Source organism: Columba livia, chromosome 19 (assembly GCF_036013475.1).
Source record: "Columba livia isolate bColLiv1 breed racing homer chromosome 19, bColLiv1.pat.W.v2, whole genome shotgun sequence".
NCBI classification, from domain to species: domain Eukaryota; kingdom Metazoa; phylum Chordata; class Aves; order Columbiformes; family Columbidae; genus Columba; species Columba livia.
In genome coordinates, this window is record NC_088620.1 from 7,807,523 (window position 1) to 7,834,869 (window position 27,347).

The window sequence follows — 27,347 nt, forward strand, 5'->3', positions numbered from 1 at the left end:
TAGCTACACGCAAATACTACAAATGCTGATAAGGAAATCAGAGTTACAGGGTGAGGCTCCTATCCCTGTAAACTGTCTTAATGCCATTGACTTCCACAGAGATTGACCTATTTTATACAGGCAAAGACTTTGACATGCAAATTCCCTTTCAATTTAATTAATATGCTAAGAGTTAAAAGAGAATTATTTATACATAGACAGAGAGAGATATTTTTATGCCAACCTGGTCATACTGAAAAACGTGAACTTTGCCCAACCTCCCAGGAAATTTTGTAGACTTCTCCACATTTCTGTTGCATTGCCTGGCTGTGCCTGCTTGTCAAGACAGACTTGTCCTTAATTTTCCATGCCTATGCCTGTACCTTACACCTATGAACACTGGAAAATCTGTAAAATAAACTCGTGGAAGAATTTGCCTTTTACTTGTACTGCTGTGCATTCTTCTCCTCTTTGGAGAAGACAACTAGGACAAATTACATGTATTCTGATTTGGTACCGAAGTTCTCATTTGGGAGACCTTGGAGGCTTGGCTGTGGAGGTGAGGTCTCCATAGCTCTTCATGCATATCTTAGTGCTCCTATATTTTTGAAGGACCATATAGGTAGTCCAGGGGGACCAGTTTTCTACTGAAACACCTAAATTAGCTACTGAGAAGTAGGGGGTTGACTCATAAACCTCTATTCCTGCCACTAGGGAGCGACAAAAAATCACATTGCAGCAGCAGTCTGGATTACCACTGTGATCGCCAAGAGCAAAACAATGCCCCACTCACAGCTTTCTGTTTAGGGAACCCTTCCTGATGCTATGGCTATTAATATATGAGGGATGGTATCAGCTTAATGGCCCAGTATTATTGACCTACTGACTTATTAGTCCCTGTTTCTGTAGTCACGAAAAAAGGCTTAGTGAAGATGGCATTTCTTCTGAAATCTTAAGACCAGGGAACAAGCTCCGGCCCAGTTCATGGATCCTGGAAGCATCATGCTCTAAAAGTGACGCTAAAGGCCATTATCAATTGTCTGGGCAAAGCCTTCCAAGATGATAGATTGCAATGCAGTGACACCGCTGAGTGAATGATGAAAAGGAGAAAGTTCCTGTTGATGCCGAGGGGTCTGGCAATTAACAATGATGGAAGCGAAGAAAATGCTGAGAAAAAGCATGTCGGGAATAATGGCTTCTGGTAAATTATGACCTCATGGCAAAGTTTGCTTCAGTAACAACTGTCCTCAAACAGCAGGAGAATGGACACCCAATGGTGCATCAGCACCTGAATGGCATTTCTTAATGGTCACGGGATGTGATTTTAGCTCTCTTTGGAGAATAGGGGCGCCCAGCCAGCCTGCATGAATGCAACGTGTGAGATGGTTTCTGACATTCAAAGCACTGACAGCAGAATGCTTTTCATTTAGGGAACAACTAGACAGAAACTACCACATTGTTGGAGAGTTATTACCCTCTTGGGCCCAGCATTTGTATGCGAAGGAAACCTGTCTTTCACTTCAAGACAAATCACATCGTGCAGCAATGCGGTCTAGAGTTTCGTGTCAGATTTAGGAATTCTGTGCCATGTTCTGCTACTTCAGGCAAATAACTTCAATGCACTTGTAAAATTGAGTTACTTGGTGCTGAGAGCACAGTGAGTGCTGCAGAAAGTCAAGAGATGGGGGGTCAAGACACAACTTTTCCACTGCCCATCCATGTAACCACATCAGCCATTTATCTCTCTGCCTGTGAGCTACCCTATGGCTAAAAGACGCATGAAGCTTCCCAGCCCTACAGAGGTATCACAGGGATTGACTTCTTGACGTGGGTGAGATGCTCAAGAACCTGCATGAGCGCCATGACCCAGGGAGAGGTGCTCCAGTCCCATTTAACCACTGAAAGCATCGTAAGACTTCTCAGGTTTTTCAAAGACTGTTGCCAGCGGAAACAACATCCTTCATGATAATTGTGGGGTTTTTTTCAAATAATACGAAAGACTTAAAAAATCTGTCACAGCTGAAATGTAGCTGCATTTTTCTGATTTTTTTTTCTGGTGCAGACAGAGGTGGACAGTGAGCAATGTGTGATTTGCTCACTGTCCAGCTGTGCTGTCCACCTGGTGGCATCATTTCTGCCTCTGGCTTTCCTGAACTTTACCTGCACACACCAATGCCCAAAGCCCGGCTGGCCTTGGAAAGAATTGGTCCTATGCTAAGAAGTTTAAATCAAGGGGAAACAATGAAGGTTTTTGCAACTTCCCAGAAATTCCCAGATTCTGGGAAATTCTGACAGTCTATCAATATTGTTGAGCTACTCGATCGTTTAAAACTCCTTTGAGAGTCACCCACCCGTCAGTCTAGGAAAACCACCAATTTCACCATTGATTGTCAGACCCGATGGAGACCAGTTTGATAGCATAGCCAGGACAAAAGCCTGTTTGCCTCACTTGAAAAACAGCATTTGCAGCCCACGTAACTGCAGTGACTATTACCATCACATTTAGGAGAGAAAGCACGGACCAGCTGAGCTAAGGTAAAGCTCACCTCGCAGCCTTTGACACAATGAATCAGGGAAGGATGAGGGTACCACTTGAGTCCCGCTGTGCAGACAATGCTCTGGAGAGAAGAAGGGAAAAAGAACAGGTTAAGACAAAGAAATCAGTGTACAGAAAGTCAGTGTGCTGGCTCCTATGTCTCTCCTGTACTTAACCAATGAAGTTCAGCTCCTAACACCTCTTGTGTTCTCAGGACCTGGCTGTCCTCCAGGTATTTACAAGAAGTGTTGGACTTGACACTTGCAATAACAGAACATTTGAGATTAAAATAATATTTAAGGTTCTCCTAAAATGTCATGTCCAATATTTCACTCATGGTGGGGGAACATGGCAGGTAAAAGCAAAGGCACAGGTCCACTGTCTTGCTCTTGAGTAGCAGGGGGACATTTTGGGCATTTCTTTGGTGCTGCAAAACATTCCTGTCTTTCACTACCCATCATACCTGTGTTTCTTGAAGATGGTAACAGCTAAAGGTGGACATTCAGATAAATTTTTGCACCATCTTAAATAAAAGTACCTCCCACCACACACCTCCAGAATAACCCCCAGATAGGACAGCATCATCTGCTACATTTTATGAGCTTTATAATAATTTCTGTACCAACTCTGTTTGCAGATTTTCTCGAAGAAAAAAGTTGTAGTGCCTAAATTTGGGTAAGAATGATGACCAGGCTACTCAATGATGACACACCCAAGACAGCCACTGTTTGCCTGTAGACATGGAAACTTTAAGAGTGGATGAAAAGTTCAACCAGTCAACAGAGATGGTGATTCAGTACCATGGAGGTCTAGGAGATAGGACTGCCGTCCTTTCACCAGGATGTTCATTTTGGGTTATCGTCCATGGATGGAACACTACAATGAACTGTTGGGCAAGACAAACACGTAGGGACTCACCCCAAGACAAGGGTCGGGGTTGGATGGAGGCCTGGGGAAGGAAAAGATTAAAATTTGGGAAGACCCAACAAGCGAGCCATCCCTTCCCCTGTTTATTTGAGGGCTAATTTAATCCATCTGCAGAGGAACCTCAGCATGTTTTTACAGTTTCTGTCATTTGAGGCTTACCTGGCGTGTGCTAGAAAAAGGACTTTTATACTATCTGACTTGGGCTGTTTATCTTTCCGATGCTCTCGGATTTTCCACTATTAGTCAAGCCCAGCTTGCCCCACCTGCCTCGCAACAGGGCCCGTCTGTATGAGCTGAGCAGCGGTCGGGTGAGGGGGGGACGTTGTTTATTCCCCGGGAGGAAGGCTGCAAGGTGCGGGGGCCCTGCGGTGTCAGACGTTCCCTCAGTGCGCTCTTGACAGACAGCTGGAGATTTCCAGGCTGTTGCCTGCCACAAATGCTGAGATTCTCTCTTTTTTTTTTTTTTTTTTTTTCCCTCTTCTGTTTATTGCACTTTGGAGGAAAAAGAAAGGGAATTTTTCTGGGTTTCAAAATAAACAAGGCCAGTCAATAGAGCGGGAGGAGGGAGAGTAAAAGAAGCAGTTCAAGAGCATTTGAACCCAAGAACTAAACCCAAGTAGAAAAGCTTAGGCATTTGCTTCCCATATCCAAGGCCAGCCAGACAATAAGTAGAAGTGCACTTCCAAAGAGCATCTCACATTCCCCTGGTAAGAAGCATCAATATTTACAAAACCTCTCAATACGCGTGAATGTACGTGAGCACAAGGAGTGAACAACAGGAGCTGAATAGCCCTGAAACCAAGAGGTTTCCCAGTGAGAACAATCCCTCACAGAAGATGCACTGACTACTTTCCTGATCCTCCCTTAGAGGAACAGACAGAAGGTGAAGTCTCCGTTAGGTCAGGGCTCTCCTTGGAGCTCTCACTCAAGGTCATCCTCAGTTCCAAGGGGTGCAGAGCCTTGGGCTCGACAGCCTCCAGAGCAAGGGAGTGCAGCCCCAGGCCACACTCCATAGGGTAGAAAAGCCAGTTGACCTTGTGCTAGATTAGTCACTGCGTCAGTGGGACATTCGCATTGCTCTTGAGTGGCACCTGCACATCAGTGAGCACAGAAAGGAAGGTGAACTTGTAGAATCACAGAACAGTTTGGGTTGAAGGGACCTTCCCAGCTCCCCCAGTGACCCCCCTGCCATGAGCAGGGACATCTTCACCAGCTCAGGTTGCTCAGAGCCCCGTCCAGCCTGGCCTGGGATGTCTCCAGGGATGGTTCATCCACCACCTCTCTGGCCAACCTGGGCCAGGCTCTCACCACCCTCAGCGTCAAAAATTTCTTCCTCATGTCCAGCCTGAATGTTCCCTCCAACTCACAAGGCCAACAAAGGACGCAGTAAGAGGTGGATGGAAGTACCACATCCAACATGTGCCAGGGGATAAAGCCCATCTGGCTGCTGCCTCTGCGAGCCCCATCCCTTCCTTGTGTCACCACGTGCTCCAAGCCACTGTGGTGACATATGCCGCTCTCGTGGCCCCGGCTCCCTTCATGCATCGGCTTCTGCAGCACAGCTGCCCTCCTGCCTGGCCACGCTGCACAGCCGCGTGCATTGACTTTGGTCCTGTCCCCATCCCAGAAATGCCATCCAGCCACATCTGCGGTTTGGTGGCTGCGACTCCATCTGCTGCGAAGGGAGAGGAAGCCAGGATACTCTCCCACAGTAGGTAACAAAGAGCCAAGAAAGCAAATCAAGCTGTCATTTTCTCCTTGTGAGGGAAGACCTAATGCCTTCAGTCACAGTGCTTCCCTCCCATGGTGGGACTAACACAATGATGTCAACTATTTGTGGGCTGCAGAGGGGATTAGGTTTCCCCAGGAGAGGCCAGTGGAGAAGTCTTCTCCACCTTAGATGGGTCAAGTGTCCCCCAGGGCTAAAGCCCAGAGACTGGCATCTACTGGTCTCAGCCAACTCTCTCCTCAGGCACTAAATGAACATGACAATTAACCATGGGCTTAATGTGGTGGTGGTGAAAGGATCAGATCCTGCTGCCAAGGGAGGGGAGACCTGGCACTTGGTGGCTGTTTCTTCCTGTAGCTACAGATGGGGTGGAAACTCTTGCCTTCCCGGGTGCTGAGCTGCCACACTGCAATGAGTCACTTTGTCACTCTGTGACTCAGTTTCCCCACCTGCAAAATGAGCCCAACACTCACAGAAAGGGGAGAGGAGAAGGAAGGAGGAAAACTGCAAAGCTTGAAGGAATGGAGGAGTATTTAGAGAATTTTCATTACTGACTTCTCGTCAACCAAAAATCCCAGGGCTTGTGGTGCACATGGGAAAACACGTTGCCAGCAGCAGGGCTGTGCAGAGGGGCCATGCCCACGGTCAGCTAGGCATACCCACATTTTCAAGGCTGTCCCAGGCATGCATCTACTTGCACAGTATTTGCCCTGATCCTGCTCAGCACAAAGGCAAGGACCCAAATACAGACAACCTAAGAAATGAGGTGTCTGCCCTGTTTCTCTGCAGTCAATGGGAAATAGCTGTCAAGGTGTCATTCTGAGATATTCCCCTTTTTCCTCTCTGCTGCCTGCATAGTCTTGGCAGCTCTATCTATAGGTGTCTTCCACAGCTCACTGCCCCCCGCACACGCACAGTAAATGGGAAATGGTGGGAACAGCGGTGGTTGCTCTGAACACAGCTCCCTGCAGAACAACAGGCACATGGAAGAGTCCAGGTGACTTTTTTTCTGATTTGGAAGACAAACTTGGAACTTGCACTGATTTCGGCAAACTGTCTCAGACCCAACAAAGCAACTCAGCCTAAAGCAATTCTGAAACATGCAGTAATATTTAGGCATTTTTTGAAATGAAATATTTGTTCTTGTTCCTCTGCGAGAACATCTAATTTCTAAGTTTTTTGTTTTTTTTTTTCCATTTTCGCTAAGCAAAAGTTTTAAAACAATCCTTGGAAATTAAATGCTAAGTTATGTTCAAACTAATATGTGAGTTTTTTTCTCCAATTTTTTGGTTCACCAAAAATCACAACAACAACAGAGTCACTTTGATTAAGAGAAAACATTTTTTTTTTTCTTTTAATTTGACAGAACTTCCAGCGAACCGAAAAATCAAGTGATTTGCACAGCTCTAAACAAATCCCAGAGGAGAGACATTTCCCTCTTCCCACTTTCCTTCCATAACAGCTGTTGCTTGAGCAGCCAGACACGATATCTCCCTGTGTTTTCTCTGTGCCTGTTCTCTCAAAGGTAAGCTCCACATACCAGCCCTGCCTGTATCTGCTGCTCACACTGCCCTCATTTGTGCATTGCCTGTGCCTGAAATTAAGTAACTACAAGTGTTTCCTTTGCGTCACTCGAGTGCTCCAAGATCCACGAAGACTTGCCGTGTAAATGCAACCAGCTGCTTGCTTTACTCGTATGGCACAACAGCAAGCTGTCACTGGTCGTAAATAGAAACAGAAATTATTAATGATATATAGAATGCATTGCCACGGGGACCTTCCCCTACGGCATTCCAGTCCTGTCTCTCCAGGGTCTCCCTGGTGCCACCAGTAGCATTTCCCCCAGTGGCACCCCTGTGGGTGACATCCCTTCCTCTGGAGAGTTGAATAAGATGGATGGTTTATACCTACCAAAAAAAGAAGATCCCCTCCGGCAAGTCTCAGCATCATCCCGCTCATCTACTAAAGGCTCCATCTCCCAACACAAGTTGTCAAGCCCAAATCTCATGCCCTAGTCACAAAATGTTTGTGGGGTCAAACTTGTACCTGCTAACAGCCTAAAGCTCTTGCAAGATCCTCACCAGCAGGGCAAAAAAGGTCTTATTTACCACTGTACTCTTGGAAGCCATTTATCCTCCATCCCTCACTCCCCTCATCTCCCCCTTCACTACTCTGTGTTTTCCCTGCTGCCTAATGAGCCCTCCAGAGACCTGCAGGTATAAAACTCGTTACAGCTCCCTCTGCGTACCCGCATCAATAAACGAAGGAGAACAGCAGAGAACAGGAGGGAAGCTGTCACTTTATTTCACCATGAATTACAAAACCACTTTAAAGTCTAGCACTCGGGAAAGGGCCAGTGAGAAATAGCCCCTAAAACAGAGATAGGGCTTTTCTTTATGTTTTGTGCCAGAAATGTGGCAAAGCCTAGGCTTAGGCAATGAGATAATCTCAGTGTCCAGAGTGAATGGGAAGCCGGGAAGGACACTGCAAGCTTGTCATATTCTGAAGACTTAGGTTCCCCATCCCTTTCCCAGACTTATTCTATTGCTTCATGCAGAACAGGGAAATATAAAGCAGCAGAGACTTGGAGCAGCTCGCTATCCACAGGCAAGGCCAAATTTCAAAAATGCCAAACCTTGGGTATATATTTAGGCACACAGAGAAGCAAATAGACTGTCAAAGCTGCTCAGGACATGCTGGGGCTGTGTTGGCTGTCTGATTGCCTCCTAAATCCAACTCCAGTGTGTAAAACAGGGGCTACTGCAAAGCCAGGGCCAAGTATGTAAAAGCTGACAGTGTTTGCACAAGCACCATCAGCAACCTGCGCCCTGGTGGCACGTGATGTGCCAGCAGCTCCCGACGTGCACTTGAGCACGTCCAGATAAACTTCCACAACTGCAGGAATCCCACATAGGCACCAGTGCCTGTTTACACACATTTCTAGGCAGGAGGGCATATTCGTGTAGATGGCCTGAGGGCTTTCAGGAAAGAGGTAGATGAGTGTGTCTGCCACTGGTATCCAAGACAGAGAATTACAGAATCATTTTGGTTGGAAAAGATGCTCAAGATCATTGAGTCCAGCTGTTAACCTACTCCTGGCACTACCCCATGCCCCTGGGAACCTCATCTCTGCATCTGTCCAACCCTCCAGGGATGGTGACTCCAGCACTGCCCTGGGCAGCCTGTTCCAATGCCCGACAGCCCTTTGGGGAAGAAATTGTTCCCCAGATCCAGCCTCAACCTCCCCTGGTGCAATTTGAAGCCGTTTCATCTGGTCCTGGCGCTTGTTCCTGGGGAGCAGAGCCTGACCCCCCTGGCTCCAAGCTCCTTTCAGGCAGTTCAGAGATCAGAAGGTCTCCCCTCAGCTCCTGTTCTCCAGCTGAACCCCCCAGGTCCCTCAGCCGCTCCCATCACACTTGTGCTCCAGCCGGTTCCCTTCTCTTCACTCACTCCAGCACCTCAAGGGCTTGATTGTCATGAGGGCCTCAAAACTGACCCCAAAATTCAAGCTGCCACCTCAGCAGTGCCCCATACAGGTGTGAAACCAAATAGCAATTCACCCCAAGCGGGATCTGCGTTGCAGGGCTGTGCGTGTGTCCAAGGCACTGGACACAGCACGTCCCCCTCAGCACAGACTGTGATGCTGGTGTGTGCTCAGGGGGCACAGAACAGGGTTCTGTGAGCAGGTACCTGCTGGAAGAAGCAGCGGTGACCTCTGGAAAGGGCTGTGCTGAGGAGGCATCTCTCGCATGCGGGTGAACGGGTTGGAGGAGGACTCAGCCAGCTCTGCTGGTTCGGGAAATGAAATACCTTCTGTATCAGCTGCTTTTGTCATCCAAAAGCAGTGCAGAAAATTCCAGCCCTGCCACCCAAAGAATGCAAAACACTAAACAGGAGGAAGTGAATAAAACCTGGCCAGTGCCCTTTCTCTCATTGTTCATCACATTTTCCTGTGTAATTAATTGTGTTTCCAGATCAGGTTCCAGGTGGATCTGAGCACAATGATTTGGGACCTTTACCTTGAACTAACTTGCACCGGGAAACGACAGAGAGAAAGCAACCTGGAGACAAAACCACCACATTACCAGAACAACATGCAAAGACACAACAGAAATCAGGAATTGTTTTCTAAAGGGCAGAAGACTTTTCCCCAGGTATTCCCCTCACAGCATGACCCACAGGTAAGGCTGCTTACTCGCTGCACATAACCATGCAACAAGTGATATAGTTAGTAAAACCGTCAGACACTGACCTTCACTCTTTGAGGGTTCATCCAGTGCTGGATGTCTTGCACGGTCTCGTTGACGTGCAGGAGGATGGGCTCATGGCTGTGGTCCAGGCAGGAGGTGGTACACTCCGCACCTGCACAGAACACGGAGAGAACAAAGCCAGCGGATAAAGCAAGCAGCTCCAGACCCTTCCAGCATCCTTCCAGCTGAAGGGCAGGGTTAGGGCTCGTTGAACTAAATTGCAATTAGCAGTCAGCCATAACTATCACTTATCTTCTAGCCACACGTGAAATGCTGAGTACAACCCTGCATCTCAGCAGGAGACTGTGGGGGTGGTGGATATTCCAGGACCTTTTGGTATGGGCTGCATATCTAAGTATTTCTCTGGCTATTAACTCCAAGAAGGGGGTTAGGTTTTGCACTTTCTGGTTATCAAGAAAATGTGAAGGTTTTTCCATTTCAACCGCTCTTTCAAGCAATGGGTTGATTAACCAGAGGCTGCTGAACTCATCTCACCTATGACATGACAAAACCCGATCATTTGATCTGTCACATTTAAAGACCTTCAATAATAATCTTTCAGAGGGTGACCAAGCCTAATGATATTGCAGACAAGCTATCACCTAAGTCCCATAGTCAATAAGAAGTATGCAGAGAGGTAATGATGGCTTTGTTCACACATAAACCTGCTTTTTCTCTGATTAACTGTCATGCCCAGTGGGAATCCTGTCCTTTCTTTATTAAAACATGCTGCGATACTCTGCAGCAATATCCCAGAGCCCTGTGGTGACACAACCGTAAGCCCTAGTGTGTTGGACCGTTACCATTTCCCCCCTGGAAAATCACTCTCGAATGGCTCAGCTGCTGCAAACATGTCATTAGGATTTTTGCACTCCAGTCAGTGCTGGGGGAGGAATTAATCTCCGCACTGGTTTGGAGAGCTGAACCTTTGGCTTAACACATACCTCGGCCTGGAAGAGCAGATTAGGTGTCTGAGCAATTACTGAAGGTGTGTGGGATTCATGGTGACCACGACTGGATGCTATTATTTTCCCCACCTGCTTTTGCCTTCTCATGTTCTCCCATATGATGGGAGCAGAGCAGAACCAGGCTGTTGAGCCAGCAAGAAGGGGGATTTGTTTTGCGCTCTCACTGCACATGGTAGCAGCTCTATGGACCCACTGGATGAGGCTTAGTGACATCAGCCCCATTGTGAGTAGGTGGCAGAAGAGCACCTTCTTGGAAGGACATTGATCAGGCTTCCAAAACCACAAAGAAGATAAGACAAGAAAACCCTAACAACCTGATCCCAAAAGGTGGTGCTGGGCCAGCCTAACAAAGTCTGTGGTATGTCTCCATCTGCTGAGGATAAGAGCCAACGGCTGCTGTGCCCTCACCGAGCTCTTCCTCCCTCTCCAGTGAGAGCCACGCTCTCATGGAGGATCTGTCCCACAAGTCCCTCACCTGTGTGACATGGTCCCATTCCTGGATCAGCATCTGGGATCGATACCTGTGGCAGCCACCTCAATAGGGCTGCGAAAGGACTGAGGGCTGGCAGGAACCCGCTGCATACCCTCCTGCTTCCAGTACTGAGATGCTCCCCTTCACACCAGGAACTGGTATTTTCTGCTTGTAAAAACCTGGCCAGCCCTGGGATGTAACCTCGTCTCAAGGGTAAAACGCCTCGCCGCGTTGAGAGTCACCACATCCTGCTTGCTGCTCGCTCTCCCGTGCTCCACCACGCTATTTACGCTTACGGAAAGGAGCGGGTCGGAATTGTTTTGATATATGATCTGTAACTGGCATCATTACAGAGCGATGATCTCATCCAGGTCGTGTTCTCCTCCCCAGGGAGAGAACTCAAGGAGGCTCGTGGTCCCTCGCGTGGCTGCGATATAACGAGGGAGCTGCATGACGAGGAAACTTCTCCAAGTTCAAAGGGATGGGGGAAGGGAGGAGGGGGCTGGCAGGGGGACTGTGGGAAGGGTCCTCATGTGTCTGCACAGGCTGCAGCCAGTGCAGCTTCCATTGAAGCCCTTACAGCAGGGAGACGTCAAAACCAGGGTCTGAATGTATAATATAGTGCACACAATTCTGTGTATGGTCTGTCCCTCTCTCTGCCTGGGCGACACAAAGCAAAACTGAGTGCAGGAAGCACCCCAAAGCTCATCACCCCTTGCATGATGACCAGACACCCCAGAAGGGGGAAAATACACCCTCACAACAGCTCCTAAACGTCTGTCATGTTAAGGGGATGCTCAGCTGGTCTTGTATTCTTTCTGGAGAGACCTGAATTATCCTGATGCTGCGTTTTCCTGCCAGCTCCTGCCTTGCAGCCTCTGGGGCATGATCATGCGCATGTAGTTGAAGGATGGGGACATTGCAAAAGCGTAAGAGCAAATGTAGGTGCAATTTCTCCTTGTATTTTGAGGACTGGATGCGTCTCTGGTGTAGTCCAGTTTGCTGGCTGTCCATTAAAACCAGCTGGCCAAGAAGGAACATGATGAAACTGGAAGCACTGGAGGAGACAGGCAACCAGAGCATGTTACATGATGCCTGGCCTCTCAACGCTCTGTGTTTCCTAAAATCAGTTCCCTGAAAAGCCTCCCGTAGCAACCTCTCCCTCAGGCAAACAGATCCAGAGGAGAAGGTGACTTCAAGGACTGCAGGCTCCTTTCTTCCTCCCTCTCATTCCCATCCTCTTCCTCATCTCATGCCACATCTGAGCTGCATCCCACCATGGCAGATGGCTGGGCTGATGCTCACAAACCAATGCTCACAAACCTATTCCGTAGCCGCCGGTGCACTGCAGCTTCAGGTGGCTGTTGAGCTGCGTGGGCAGTGCGCACTGGCCCTGCATCTCCCTGCAGAGATGAAAGGAGCCGCTCCAGGTCCCATCCTTCCGGCAGTGAATCACGTTGCTTCCACGGCCCTGGGAATGAGAGAAGAAGACAATGACGGTGGTCACAAAAAAAGAAAACAGCAGCAAGGACAGGCTGGGAAGTGAGAAGTGGGAGCAAAGTTCTGTCGGAGCTGGGAGAGCCCCCGGTTGGGACTGCCAGCCCTGGGGGGCAAGAAGGACTTTTCTTCCAAAAACACACAAACATGCCTTTTCTGTGCAAGGCAATGTCTTCACAAGGCCCTTGCAAGGTCTCTACCTTAAAATAGACACACTCCAGTTGTGATAAAGGTGCATTCACCCCATTTGCCTTCTTCCTCATTTTTGAACGGTTTGCATTGAATGCAGACGTTTTCCCTCTTCCCATTTTCTAACTAGTTACATCATCTTTGTCTCGAAAAAGAAAGAATCCCCAATGGCCGTCTGAAGGGGGAAAGAAAGCAGGACATGAGCAGGGATGCTTAGCAGGGCAGAACGTGCTTTCTGGAGCTTGGCTGCCTTGAGTGACAGCGAGCAAAGAGGCCGAGACAGACAAGCACAGAGGCAGGTGGAAAGGGGGGAAAAATCCTCTGGTGTGGGAATGGGCAAGGGATGGAAGATGACATTTCTCTTATAGAAAAGATTCTCTGTATGATACTGAAGAGTGAATACCAAAGTCCGAGGGGAAATATCATGCCCTTTAGAAACAACAAAGGAGCGCACAGGCAATCTTTTGTCAGATCTATCCTCCTGGCATTGGGGATTTCTGCACAAGCTGTTCTGCAGGGTCTGCGAGTTGAACTGCCATGGGGCAATGTGGGACATTCAACAGGATGATGTCTGGAGTGGCTGGGCTCCAAACCTCCCGTGGAGGCCTTGCTGGGTGGGAGAACCATGGAGGATCTCTGCTTCTCTTCACCCATTTTACATGCCAGGCATGTTGCCCACAATCTGCCCACCCTGCTCCTGGAAGATTGTGCTTGAAGTCTTTGGGGATCCTTCAGTTTGCTGTCTATGCTGGGATCCCAGCAGGGCTGCTGAACTTTTCTTAGGAGCATTTCCCTATGACCCAGATCTCTTGTAGCACAGGGATCTGCACAAGTCCCTGGTACCGGTGTGGAAGATTGTGCAGCCTTCAGTGCTAGTCTTGTCCTTAATATCCTCATCCTGGTTTGTTTTTTTTTCTCAGCTTTGTTGATGAACACAATGTTTAGTGAGATGCAAAGTGGTCTTACTGGCAGCCTACTGCGTGGGACCTGCTTCCCCTTCTCTAGACATCTGTCCATTGCCAGAAGTAATAAGAAAATCATATGAAAGGATAATGGACCAGATGGACTCAGGGTGTGATCCAGCTTGGTGACTCTCACCTAAGGGCCAGTTTGGCAGAGCCTGATTCATTTAGATCTGACTGTTCATATGATTTGTGCGCAATATCCAGAAATGGAAGACCCTTGGTCTGGGTGCCAGGGGAGGTACCTGCTTAAATTACCATTACGGTTCCTGGCAATTAAGAGATATCATATGTACAGCTGAGTAATGATCTTCAGCGTGGTGACAAATTCAGGAAGAGATCACTAAGTGATAACTGAGCACAATTTGCTGTTTTAGCAAGTGTGGTGCGCTTCCATTATAATTTGCATGCCAGGGTTCAAGTGTGATTTTTAAAGGTGAGCCATGAAAGCTGATTTATGTTCCCATACCTGGCTGTGCCTGAGGATACTATTGTATAGTTTCTGCAACATACTCAGAGGTCCCAGGATATCCATTGCTATAGTAACATACTGCCCATCATTCCCTGACCTGCAAAATCTCTTGTGAAAATCCCTGCTGGGTTTCTTGCTTGGATGCAACATGAATTATCACCTTATATAGCTGAGAGAGACTTAGTGGGGTTTAATCCTTAAATAATTAACACCTCTCAAGTGGTTCTGAGTTGTGCCAGGAGTCCTCCTTCTTTTTCTGTAGTCTGTTTTCTGGGATATCTGGAAATACCTTTCTCTGCAAATCCTTTTCTCAAGATATTATCTGCTCCTTTGCCCAAGCTGCTTTTGCAGCTGAACAGCCACTATACTCTTCCTCACAGCAAACAGAGACATAGCTGTACCTCTCACTTCATTCTTGCTGTAACCCTGATTCCACTGCTTGCTCCTCTTCACATCCAGCTCATTGAAAAGCAAACACAAACCAGTTATACCAGTTGTCGTTACCCCAGTGGTGCCGGTTTCCCTGCCCTGGCAGCGATGGTGCAGCCACGGTGACCAGGCTGAGCAAGAGGTGGATGCACAAAGCCACAGATGCTGCATCCCGTCACTCCCACCCAAACTGCACCCAGGAGTGCAGCTTCTCACTTCATGAGGTTCGTAACCTCACATAAGTCTTACTCAAGGAAACCTTTTTCAGGTGCCCCAGGGCTCTGTGTGTCATCCCCATGAACCAGGCAGGCCAGCCTGGCAGGGTCTGGGGACAACAAGTGGCTTTTAAAGTCTGGAGCAGGTATCAGAGGTGTCTTTCAGATCACTGGCCCCTTTTTGAGATGTCCTTAGAATCTGGAATTATATAAAAAGACCTTTGACAGAGCTCTCCCTGCTCTCTGCACTGCGTGTAGAAGCAGCAGCTCCTACATCCCAACTTTCTCTTCCCAAGTATATTAAGCAGCAGCAGCACTTCTGGGAGAAGTTACTCATCTCACAAACTGTAATTACCTTTGGCGAGGGAAACTAAGCATTTCGAACAGGGTACTAAAGGCCAGACCTTCTCCTATCAGTGAGGAAGTCCTAGGAGGTCAAAGGCAACACACTGATTTACGCCAGGTGGGGATCTGACCCCTGATGCCAAATGACACCTTCACAGCCCAGAAACCATGAAAGTTCAGAAACAGCTCACTTGAATAGTTGTAATCTCCATAAAGCTAGATTTTCATATGGCACAGATACATACAGTGATAGTGAGAAAAAGAACTGTAGAGAAAAGCCAGGTAAAATGGAATAAGCAAACAGGACAAGTGTGGGTAACTCATATCTATCCTACTTATTTTCTTCCATTACTCCTTATTTCCTAGCTACATAGAGCCACCGAGGCAGATTTTTCAGCCACTTATTTTCTGCAAAACAGTAAGTCACCCGTTGCCAGTACTCTACAGGTAATAGTTAATACCATTACTACTATCATAACAATATTATTTCCAGGCTCTTGGCAGTAGCTCTCTCCCTCTACTTCAGTTATGTATTTCCCTTCTCCATTTCTCTGTCTCTGGTCTCAGAAGAGCTCAATGGCACTCAGCCCCTCCAAGATCAGGGTCCTTAGGGAACATACCATAAAACCAGCTTGTATGGGCTGAGATAATTTGGATAAGAGAGACTCACCGACTGGCTGTCATCATCTTCGCACTTGATCCGGCACTCGCTGTTGAACTGGAAGCCGTTGGAGCACTGGTAGAGCCCGTGAAACTTGGAAGGCGGAGGGTCACAGGTTACGGGCACGCAAGCGCCTGGCAGCCACGTGCCGTCTTGCGTGCACTGGATCTTAAACGCTCGCCTTTTTGTGCGGAAAAAAACATGCAGTGAGTGGCTGAGTCAGCTAAGAGGCTCTAAAGCCTCTGAGCTCTGCTAGCAGGTTGCAGGGGATGGGTGCGCTTGAGCTTTTAACACCTGGGGAACAAGTCATGAACCTGCATCATGAGGTCTCGGGGCAAAAATAGCGATTATTTGCAAAGCCAACATTCAGCTGCGCAGCCTAAACTGCTCTTTGGGCTTTGGACACGTCTTCTAAAAACTCTGCTTCCCAGGCTTGTGGGCTGTGGTTGGTTTGAAGTGGGTTTGTGCACAGTCAGAAGTATATGATAGCACTAACCCTTTCCTGCAGAGTTTCAAAGGGGACTCCCCAGGCTGTGTGTCAAAGGCGTATTTCTAAGGTAAGGTGTGTTATTTGTGCACTGGCTAGGATTTTCAAAGAAGTCTAAGGGAACGAGGTGCCTAAATCCCCTTGAAATTGCACATCTACCTGCATGAAGGAATTGCTCAGTGCTATCCCCTACAGCCCACACAATCTGTTATAAACAACCCAACCTTTTCCCAAACTCATTTTAACTTGTGGCTTTCTGAAACATGCTGACTGCATGGCATAACTCCTTCACGTACTTTCTTGCTTTTCTGGAAGATCCAGGGACATGGTAACCTGGTTTGCATTTGTACTTGCAAAATGAGCCCACTTTGTGCTTATCTTCTCGGCAACGAGTAGTCTGGAGATCCGCGTTTGGAACGATGGAGGGTGCTCGACACATCAGCTCGCACAGGGCCTCCGGAAAGGACCACAGCCCGTCCTCCATGCAGGTCAAGTTGCTGTTGTTTCCTGAGAAGAACAGTGAGTAAAGTCAACAACATTCAGAAGGACTAATTTTTTCGAAACGTCATTACACCCATGATATATCAAAAGCCACCTCAGTCAGTCTGTCAAATTCAGCTGCGTGTCCTATGCGTTTTCTCCATCTAGATGATGGCATCAAATCACTAAGGACTCTGTTTTCAGATGACAGGCAGACAGTGCTTATTTCAGGAAATGCTATAGCATAGGGGAAACCCCACTGGCTTTGTAATCTTTTGTATTTCTCTTCCTTATTTTGTTCTTCTCTGAAAGGAAGCTTGCTTCACACATCAACCCCCTCCTCTCCAAAGTCATGGCATTAACAGAGGGTTTGGTGCCATTACATTCTTCATTCCACTTCTGTGTTATATTTTTTCCCTGAATCTGTCTTTTTTATTTCAATTTTGAGCCTTTTGGAGCAGCATCTGTTAGTATTAGAGTCACTACTCCAACACAATGAGAAGCCATTCTCAGCTGGAGATTCTCAGTCCTTGGGGACTAGTGTGATAAATATGTTTCATAATATCCATTAGAGATTCATTTTCCTTACGAAGCTTTCTTGCCCAGCACCTCAAAGGTAAAAGCTACAATGGATCTCTTTGCCTCTGCTATGACCTACTTGACTTCAGAAGGTTAATCTAAAAGTAGCCTAGTCTCAGTGTATTTTACATTCTTTGTTATTTTATGCTGTATGTTGAAAAGGAAAAAGCTTTTCCTAAGAAGCAAAACACAGCTATGAGCCACTAACCCTTCAAAAACCCCTCATACTCTCTTGAAATCCCTGAGCATTGCTGCAGGAACTCTACTCAACCCACAAGACATATTTTCAACAGCAAGCCAACTTCGGAGTTATCCCAAATAATACTGACAAACTGCTAACCCCGGATTGCAATGCCATCTCTCTGAGAGGGAAGGAAGACAGCCAGGGCATGAGGCTGGAATTCAAAGACGAAGAAAACAAAAGGCTCTGGAGGGCTCAGGAAGGTATGTGGAGGAGCCCTCCTGCCCTACCCACAGAGATAAGAGAAGCCGCATTAAATCAGCCCTGGATTTCTCTCTCCCCTCCCCAAGTGCAGATGATTGCAGAGGTATTTTGTGCAGAAGGGAGCAATTTTCTAGAGCACCAGCCTGCTCCTCTGCTCTGACTCACGCAGCAGCTCTGCAGACCAGCCGTGGTGATCTCATACTCGCCACTGCAAAGTGATAAGCTGTGACATTACCAGCCGTGGCTGTCATGACGTCAGTGATTGAATTAGGCATGAGTCACTCCAACGCCATTCTCCAGAAGCTTAGTGGTAACATCTATTAGTCATCACCGATGGCTGTACACCAAATGGTGCCTTTACCTCACAGCTCGCAGAGTTTCAGGACAAAAGTGAGGTGATGCTACACACCACAGCTGCACCCCCTGACCTGGGGCTTGGTTATCATCCCCCCGTCTACCCCGGATGGAGTCATCAGCTGAAGCTCTGTTGGTCATGATGGATATCATTATTTTCACTGCCCCCTCAAAAAAAAAAATCCAGGCATTTTCAATGAAAAAACATCTCTCGTTGAAGATGACTCTCTGAGTTTATTAACAGAAAAAGGGAATTTTTGATAAAAAATCTCCCCTTTGATTAGTCTTATCTTTCACTGTGTGTTGGCTGCTTGAGGTTATGCTAAGTCTGAGTTAAAAGAATTAAGAAATTTGGTTATATATGAAGAAATGAACATATCCTTTCACTGAACAATACTGTTCACCTGCCTCTTCTGGAGTTTACAGTGAATCATAGTGGAAGAGGTGATACCATATGTACCAAAAACGCTTACACAGCATTTGTACCTGAGTTGACAGCAGCTAGTATTACTCCATTGCAAGATAACAAGTGAATTTGGCTCTAATGTTCCTTCAAATTAACACTGATATATTTTCTTGTTTCTGGGTACCATGCCAGTGAGCAGAGGAGCTGATGGTGCTGGGGATGCTACCAGAAAAGCAGCAGGGAAGAAGAGGGAGGAGAAAAGGAAAGGAGGCAAGAAAGTGTGTTATTTTTAAGAAATAAAAATTATAGACCCCCAAATAGAAGAGAAGAGAAGAGAAGAGAAGAGAAGAGAAGAGAAGAGAAGAGAAGAGAAGAGAAGAGAAGAGAAGAGAAGAGAAGAGAAGAGAAGAGAAGAGAAGAGAAAGATCAGAGGTGGAGCAAGACGAGTGTGGAAAAGAGATGATGGGTGGATTAGGAAAAAAAGAAAGACAGTGATGGGGGACTGTGCAACTGGGACATGGGACTTTTCAGTCTTCTCCTGCCTTTTCAAATTCGTGGAAGGGAGACAGACAGAAAACAGAAGGCATGGGAAAGACGACGAGAGAGAGTTCAATTTGATTTATCCCCATGACTTTTCCATGTTTTGGTTGTATGGAAGTAATATTCACTGTCATTACTGCCTGGCCATACGTGATCAGGAAAGGTCACAGGAAGGTAATAGAGAGATGCAAAGGAACTTAACTCCTAATGTAAATAAACCTTCCCATAGACTCCATAATTCTTCATACTTAAAATATCATGAATAATTCTAAAACAACAGCAACAGAAACATATATTACTAGGAGCAGCCTGCATTAGCGGTGCAGCTGTCCCCAGGTCCCTGCACCCTCAGATACCTTTCAGAAGAGCAGGAGGTCGGCAAGTGAAGGAGCATTTCTTGCCAAAGGTGGTCCCCTCGCTGCAGTTGAAGGTGGCTGGGTAGACATGGTACTGGTCTGGGACACCGCAGTCCACGGGCTCACAGGTCACCTGCTTGTTCCACTTCCCATCTGTGCAAGTCATGGTAATGCTGGACTCCATCTGGAAAAAGACACATGCCTACAGCCATCACAGCCACCAAGGGGGAGATCAAAAGCATTTTGAGCCTAATAACAGCCATTATTTTGGCTCACAAGTTAAGCAAAACTGGGCCTGACCACTACCATCATCATTTGGACAGCAGCTACTAAAAACATCAAGGAAACATCAACAGAAAATGGTGTCAAGGGAACTAGGATGTATTTCTGTCACCTCTGGGGTGAGACACCAAAGTGCTTCAATATGAGGAGTGGGATAATGTGCAGCACTACAAATAGTCTGAACTCTCGTCTGTGTCGCCTCCTGAGACAGGCTGGGAAGCTGCCCTGGGATCAGAACGGAGCGCGCAGGGCTGAGCTGACAGCTGTCCCCGATCCCCGCCACCTCCGCAGTGACACGGCCACTCCAATGGGATCCCCGTGTATTCCTGAGAAGCCAAACTCATTCTTGGGTTTGAAGTGAAAGCCAACCTGACACGAAGCCATTTGGGACTCTCACCTGAGGCTCTCCCAGGAGGTGTCAGTCACCCTTGGTCTGAGGTACACAGGGAGGTGGCCTGGGCCATTTCAGCACTGTGTTCAGATACTGAGAGCTGCTGTGATGGCTTCTATGATCAGAGTGCCCCAAGGCTCCAAATAAAACCAGAGCCCTGCTGCCCTGGCACCGGGAACATGTACGCTTGACAGACAGAGGTTTTCCTGGAGCAGTTTGCAATGGACAGACCAAAGAGCATCCTGCCCATACGTTCACCTGGCACTTGGACCAGAAAGTCACAACGAGAGAGGCTGAACACAGAATCAGCACCTGTGCTCTGACTTCCCTAATGCTGCTTTACCACTCTGGCTACACAGAAGATACGTTTCTGTGGGTTCAAGGAATTATCCAAATAATGCAGTGGATTGAAAGCCTAAAGTGTAAGGGAGAGAGAAAATAAAAGCAGGGGAGGTAAAGGAGCCACCCATCCAAAGATAAGATGAAGAATTTACTGAGTGACTGAAGGACAAACAGACACTGGCAAAGAGAACAGAATAAACAACATATCCACTTGCTAATTAAAAAGGGAAAATATTAAAAACTAGAAGTGAAAAATCTGAAAGTAGGACTCTCCCCTCCAGACCAGAATAAAGAGAAGGACAGAAGAAAAAGAAACATGAGAAACCCAAACACAAGCAGGGGAAGATACCCACGAAGATTCCAGCTAGGAATCTGACCAAGCCGTACAGCAGCACTCCTCTGCCTCCGGGGAATATTTTATTCAGGGCTGGTACACTCACAGCAGATCTGCACTGCTGACCATTGATCTGGGTTTATAAAAGGAAGGGGAATTTTTCTAGCACACATCAAAGAGACCTGGATTCCCTTTTTGCAAAAACACCCTAATGGTTTCAACAGAAGTTCAGACCTGTCTCCCTTTGATATATGGTTGCATTCAGAATGGAAAAAGCAGTCCCAGAGCTGAGAAACTAGACACTTCCCAAGTGGGCACAAAACCCCTTTTCTAGACCGTGGAGTTTATTTAAACAGGGAGCATTGCTGATGGAAAAAAATGTCTTTTCTACCAATTTAAAGCAGCACATTCTGGGATTCTCAGAGCGCTCAGGTGAAGTGACACTCTGTGTTCCCATTCCCAGGCATTTTGCTCCCCATTCACTTTAAATTCTGCCTTATCAGAATGCCTGCTCCATTAAAAAGGAGACAGACAGTTCTGCAGACAGTTGATGACTTGAAGACACCCATGCTTCCAAGAAGCTGCGGCGTGATGGCCACAGGAGAAGGGATGATACACAGCACCATCATCACCACATTTGAACTCCAGGCTGGGCTGCTCCAGAATTCAGCAAAGCCTCCACTTCCCTTAGCAGATGCTATCATCAAATAACACTCCAGCCCCGTGGCTGCCGGGCTCCTCGACACCAGGAGGTTTAAAACATAAAACCACGCTATTGATGTCACAGGATACCCGTATGTTACAGAAAAGTCTTGTATTGTACCTTGCTGGATCCACAACAAGCACAAGGAAGCTCTATCAGTGACAGGAGATTCAACTCTAAGAATTCAGTTATTAGTGTTGGTGTGATCTGGTTTAGGAAGGAACAAATGTTCCTACCAGCTGATACTGGCTGCTGAGACAGTGTGATGCACAAAGGAGTTTCTCTAATCGCAGGGTTGCACATCAGATGTAGCTCTACAGAACACCGAATAAACAGTGCAAATTCAGAATCTAGAATATAACACCAAAATTAAAACAAAGTATCTGTGTATGACAGTCCCACCTTACAGAGAATGGGCAAGAAGGTTTTGCCGAAGCTAACACCTGTGAGGGTATTTCAGCTGCAGCTGTGGTCTTTGTTAGCAGAAAGCTGGAGGACACCAGAGCCTGCTGGAAACACAACCTGCCTGGGGCCACCTCTCCTTGGAAGGGATCCCTCCTTACAGCTGTACTCCCACTGCCCTTTTCTTTCCCCCCATTCTAGACCTTGATGTGAAAAAAAAACCCCACAAGTCTCTCCATATTTTCATCTCTGGGCTTTTCCCCATGGTGCTTTCCCAACAAAACCACTAACCAAATCTGGAAGAGCCACTTCCTTCCAGGGTCTTATGGCTTTTCCTCTTCCTGGCAAGGCCATTCCCATGCAGAGAAGCTGTGCCCATGTGGGTAAGACCCTGGCTTCTCAGCTTTTTCCAGTAATTTGTTCCATGCTTTGTATGATGGAAGCTGAGGTTTTCAAGGTCAGACATAATAACGGCAAATTTTAGAGCATGTCTATCATGTCATCACTTCAAGCAAAAGGAGCACATGTCCTTCTGCAGCAGAACATAACAGAGAACATCCCTCACAATGGAGACAAAGACTACTGGCTTTGAATGAAAGGACATGGGACAAACCCCAACATGGAGATTATTGCAGATGGCGCCCACCGGCTCTCAGCTTCTCCCTCTTGCAATGTCCCACCCAAAGGCGGGATCGTTACAGGACCCCAGCTCTCCCCAACACCACATCACGCCTCGGGGGTATTTCCAATCAACTCAGCCACCTTCGGATCCAGCCCTGGGTCTCTGTGGCAGCATCTGTGTCTGTCTTTGCAGATCTCCTGCGCGAAGCCTGAGCAGACACGTGCCTGTTTCGCCTGTCTGATCTGACAAGGTCACCCAGCTCACAGCAGTCCACACGAAGCACTTGGCTTTCTCATCTGGTTTATTAGCTGTCACTTTGGGCACTCTGCGCTGCTTTGACTGGCATCACAGCAACTGCTTCCCTTCATGTCCTGCCTTCCAAAAGAGGCTTTCGCGAGGAGGGAGGGTGAGGACGTGAAAAGAGGGGGGAAAAAAAAGGTCTCCAAAGATACAGTGTGTAGCGAAGAAGATGCAAACTTAAACAAATCTGGTGCCAGAAAGATTTGTTTCTTGGGACTTTGAACAGCTTGGGAGAATTCATGTCTCCTTCCTGCTGCCCAAGATCCCAGCCGGCTCCTTCTTCAAGCGATGCCTCACATGTGAAGTTTCCTCTCCTTAAAAACGAACAGCTGTGCCCTCCCCTCTAAGTATTCTTCCACTTCTGCCCACTACTGTGCCTCTAATTGAACCCACATGAGCCGCGCTTTCTTTTCCTGGCATGATTGATGATGCCTTTGCACAACATTAGGGAGCTGCTGGGTTTTAAATAACACCTCTTGACCAGAGCAGCAGTGGTGGCAGCTTCAAGGAGAGATGACAACAAGGCACTGAATGAGTGGGGCTTTCAGCGAAGGACAAGGGGGAGGAAAGCAGGGGAAGACAAAGGGGAAAGAGGGGGAGAAGAGAAGAAAGAGCGATGGAGATGTCAGGGGGGTGGGAAGAAATGGGGCGGGGGGGAATGAAAACATCCTGAGATGATCTTTGTGAGAAAGATACATGGAGGGTTTTGCTCCATCACTGTGCAAATCCTTTTTGCTGCTGGTGGTGAAGTCCCTAAATAAGGACGAGAGAGAGCCCAAGAGCCTGTAAACAACTCCGCTTTTTAAAAAAATGTTCAAACAGCAAACAGTTTCTACTGCAGATAGTGCTGACGTTTTTAGGGTTTGGTGATTTTATGGAGTTTTAACAGGTTTTGGGAATGGGAGCTACTCAGAGAGCAGAGCTGAATGATTTTTTTGCCCTCTGACTGATTAAAATGGTGGTTTCAGAAGACACAGAGACCAGAAAGCGCAGAAATTGTTAAGAAGATTTTCAAAGACCCCTTAGAGGTTAAAGATTGATTTGAAATGTGACTTGTGCCCCTACATCTCTGAGGTGCTTTTAAAAATTTGGCTTTTAATTCTCCGTTCACCTTTTTTTTCTGCCTTTCAGTGGAATGCGGAAGACAAATGCGGTTCGGATGCTAAACCTGTCTGTCAGTCTTCATCAGCCTGCAGTGGCCATGGGCCACCGATGTTCAGTCTGCTCTTTGAGACATTGCACCTCAGCTCAGCCTCCTTCCTACCCAAAGGTGTGAAACACCAGCATGTGCAAGGCTACTTTCCTTTCTCCTCTCCCTCGTGCAGCCCCCCAACACTGTCAGTTAAATGAGAAAAGAAGAACTCTAGACCCTCAAAATAAGTCAATCAAGTAAAATATCCGACTAAACGACAACAGTGAAACAACCAAGAGCTGTGTGCAAGGTTCCTCGATCACAACAGCAAGTCCCTCTGTCTATAGATAACAACCCATGTGCCCCGTCTCATCCCAAATGCTCGTGATCAGCAGAGGAACTGAAACAGGGAAACAATTGTGGAAGGAACACAATGCAATTCGATACAACACAATCCAAGCAATCTAAACCATGGATTCCAGACTTTCTCAGATAACTCTTACCTACATGTTCCACACATTCTGGCTTGCAGCACCTGACCCAAAGAAATAAAACAAGATGATAGCGATAGAAACTGTCCGTTCCTTTTCAACAGATCTCCAAAGCACATGAATGAACTTTTAAACCATGTATTTCATGTGCTTAGGTGAACATGGATATTTTTAAGATGCTCCACTCCTTCCCTGATTTGACCAGTGAATGCACAGCACTGAGCAAAACAAAGCCATTGGCCTCAGGGTTTTTATCGGTGGAAAAAAGACGATGAAGTGCAATAGCAGACTAGGGTGAGAGGAAGCGTGTTGTAATCGGCAGTGAATCACGTTTGCTAGGGGTGCTAAAATCCTCCGCTCCCGTCACATGAGTCTGATCAAGGCTCTGAAACCAAACTTCTCGGAGCAAAACCATGTACAGTTGGCTGAGCCTCCCCGAAAGGTACTCATTGCATTTAAATAGCACGGTGCTGGTGAAACATGTTTAGGCTGTTTTATTTGGTTTGGGATTCCTGTGTGATCAATGTACAGATCCCTTCCAACTGTTTCCTGGTTCAGCCATTCAGGCTCGTTTGAGAACTTGTTTTCTGTTCTGTAAAAATGCTCAGCTGGAGCTGGGGTTCTGGTGCTGATGCCAATTAGGATGGAAGAGGCCCAGCTTGCGGGGTCCTGTATTTGTTTTGTAATTGAGTTGAAAGGGCTGACTCATTCCCCTCCACGAGCTGATGAAGAACACAGTATTTCACAAATACAGAGAGGCTGCGGAGCACGGCTGCCAGCCCCCAGATGTCTATGCTGTCCCCACAGCAGGCGAGAAGGTGCCGATGGGGGAAACCATCCCCACGTCCCGCTCACGGGATCCAGCAGCATTGGGAATGAGATCACAAGCTGGGGTGCCTGCCCTGCACCCACGTACCCCTGCACCCCGCTCCCCACAGCCTGCCGAGGCCGGGCCATGCCGCACATACACCTCGTCCACCTCCCCAGCACAAAGAACCTGCAATTTTTCCGATGTTTCAATAAAGTGATAAGTTTTCCTCAATATCCCACTCACTGCATCAAAACATGCTGTGTTTGTAGGACTGGATTAGTAATGCTCAGCTTAGAGAAGATGGGGAGCACTCCCTGGCCCATGGGGCGAGGTTTTTGGTGCTTTCTTTGGAAGCAAAATGTTTGGGTGCTTTTTCCACCTCCTTAATAGCATGCACCTCTGCAGTGCCAGCGTGTGGTTGGGAACAGATGGACTGAAACACTGCAAAGGAGCTAAGACATTGTTAGCCTCAACCTGAGGAATAAAAATGAAGTATTTTGCCCAGAAACTGGTTGTGTGAAGAACAAAAACAACCAACTCATCGCCAAGAAGCCAGGTCAAGAAACACTGCTCACCTGAGCAGAGACAGTGAGATCAGAGAAGACCTGAACACAAATTTAAACCTTTTGGTTTGAAAACCGCAAAATTTGGGGAACACCTGAGCTTTGCTCACTGTCAGAACTTTGCTTCCCACAGAGTCCAATGGCTCCTACTCTGATGAGACATATTTGGATAGGGCCTTGTCCCAAGGCTGAGCTGAGATTTTGGGTATTAGCTTGGGTTATTTCTCCACCTCTGTTTGCTCGCCCCTGTCTTGTGGCTCATACAAAACCAGCAGAACAAACCTGGCTCTTGCGGAGATCGTCATCTCGCTGGACTTGCAGGATGTAGCCTGTCTTGCAGCTCACTTGGCACTGGGCACCACTGAGCCACCCGCCGCCCGTGCAGTTCAGCAGCGCGTTCTCGATCTCCAGCTTCTGGCAGTCGGTGGCTTCACAGGAGTAGTGGACACAGCTAGGTGGGAGACAAGAAGCGGTATTCTTATTTAGTTCATTTAAATCATTCCACAAGAGTGTGAATGTCTCACTGACACACTCATCACTTCTCAGGTACGCAGGCAAAAGGCTCCTCCCCAACAAACACACCCTCTAATTACATCTCCCAAAGGACAGGGACAGTGGTAACGGTGATGACAACGAAAGCAAATTACAGGTGTTGTGGCAAAAGGGAAGAGCCTGCCAATTCTGCAGAATTACCTTTTATTCTGCAATATTCAACTGCACCATGGCCTGACGCGCATCTACCAGAGCACTCTCCTCACGCCCCATCGCATTTTCCATCTCTACTGAATTCAGGAGTGCCCAATATTTCCAGTGATAAGTGTGTGCGTGTGATGAGGGGTTTCTGCGATAGACACTCTTATCTTTGAGAAACTCGATTGAGATCAACACATTCATTTTATTCCACTTCACCAGGAACACCAACCATCAGCTGTGTAGCTGTGTTGATAAGCTCTTATCAAGCTCAGCAGCATGCTGTCATTTCAGATCTCTCCAGCTGCTGTCCTGCCATCCATAAAATGTTTTCCCGGATGGAAACTCTCTGCTCTCCCTACAGTAAATTATCGTAACATTTAGCACTACTTGTAAAAGAGACAGTTTTGTTTTATTTTTATACACACAGAGATGTCTGGTTGACACAAAATCTTTCACCATCTCTGATGACCTGAGTCAAACATTACAGCATATGTTCGAATGTGAGTATGGGGCAGGCGCTCAGCTAAAGGGCAATGAAAATACGGAGAGTCTTAAAGCATGTGCAAAGACGTTTTACTGGATTAGAGACAAAATTTCTGGGGTTAAGGATTCCTACCGGGTGATCTGCCTCTGTTAAAAATTAAACTGAATTTAAATTAAACGCAGTTAAATTAATACTGAGGAGGGAAATTTTTGACTTATTTCACCATCTACATGGGTAGGCAAGAACCTGAAACACAGAGAGTTATAGAAAGAAGGGAAATCAATGCATCAATACACATATTTTGAAATGGATTACAAGCAAGTTATTTCCATCTCCTAGAAAAAGGGTTAACAGCCATCAAACTCCCATCCACCTTAGTTAAGCACAGGACTTAGCCTGTACACGGTGTTTTGCTGTGTTCAAAGCATTGTGCAGACATTATCTAATTAATTTTCATGACACCTCTGTGAGACACCTGGGCTGGTATTGTTATCCCCATGTCACGGACAGAGAAGCACA

At 47.1% G+C, this 27,347-nt stretch overlaps 1 protein-coding gene across 3 annotated transcripts in view; it reads right to left on the reverse strand.

Annotated features, from left to right (window-relative positions):
* PAPPA (pappalysin 1) overlaps window positions 1–27,347 on the reverse strand; it is a 174,609-nt gene that overhangs the window by 14,041 nt on the left and 133,221 nt on the right. For all 3 annotated transcript variants that reach the window (XM_065035947.1, XM_065035946.1, XM_005498388.4), the window contains exons 14-20: window positions 25,934–26,102; window positions 19,279–19,462; window positions 16,415–16,625; window positions 15,641–15,812; window positions 12,185–12,332; window positions 9,424–9,533; window positions 2,526–2,597 (exon numbers count right to left, since the gene is read on the reverse strand). In XM_065035947.1, coding sequence (XP_064892019.1) covers window positions 2,526–2,597; window positions 9,424–9,533; window positions 12,185–12,332; window positions 15,641–15,812; window positions 16,415–16,625; window positions 19,279–19,462; window positions 25,934–26,102 — 1,066 coding nt within the window. The remainder of the gene's footprint in view (window positions 1–2,525; window positions 2,598–9,423; window positions 9,534–12,184; window positions 12,333–15,640; window positions 15,813–16,414; window positions 16,626–19,278; window positions 19,463–25,933; window positions 26,103–27,347) is intronic.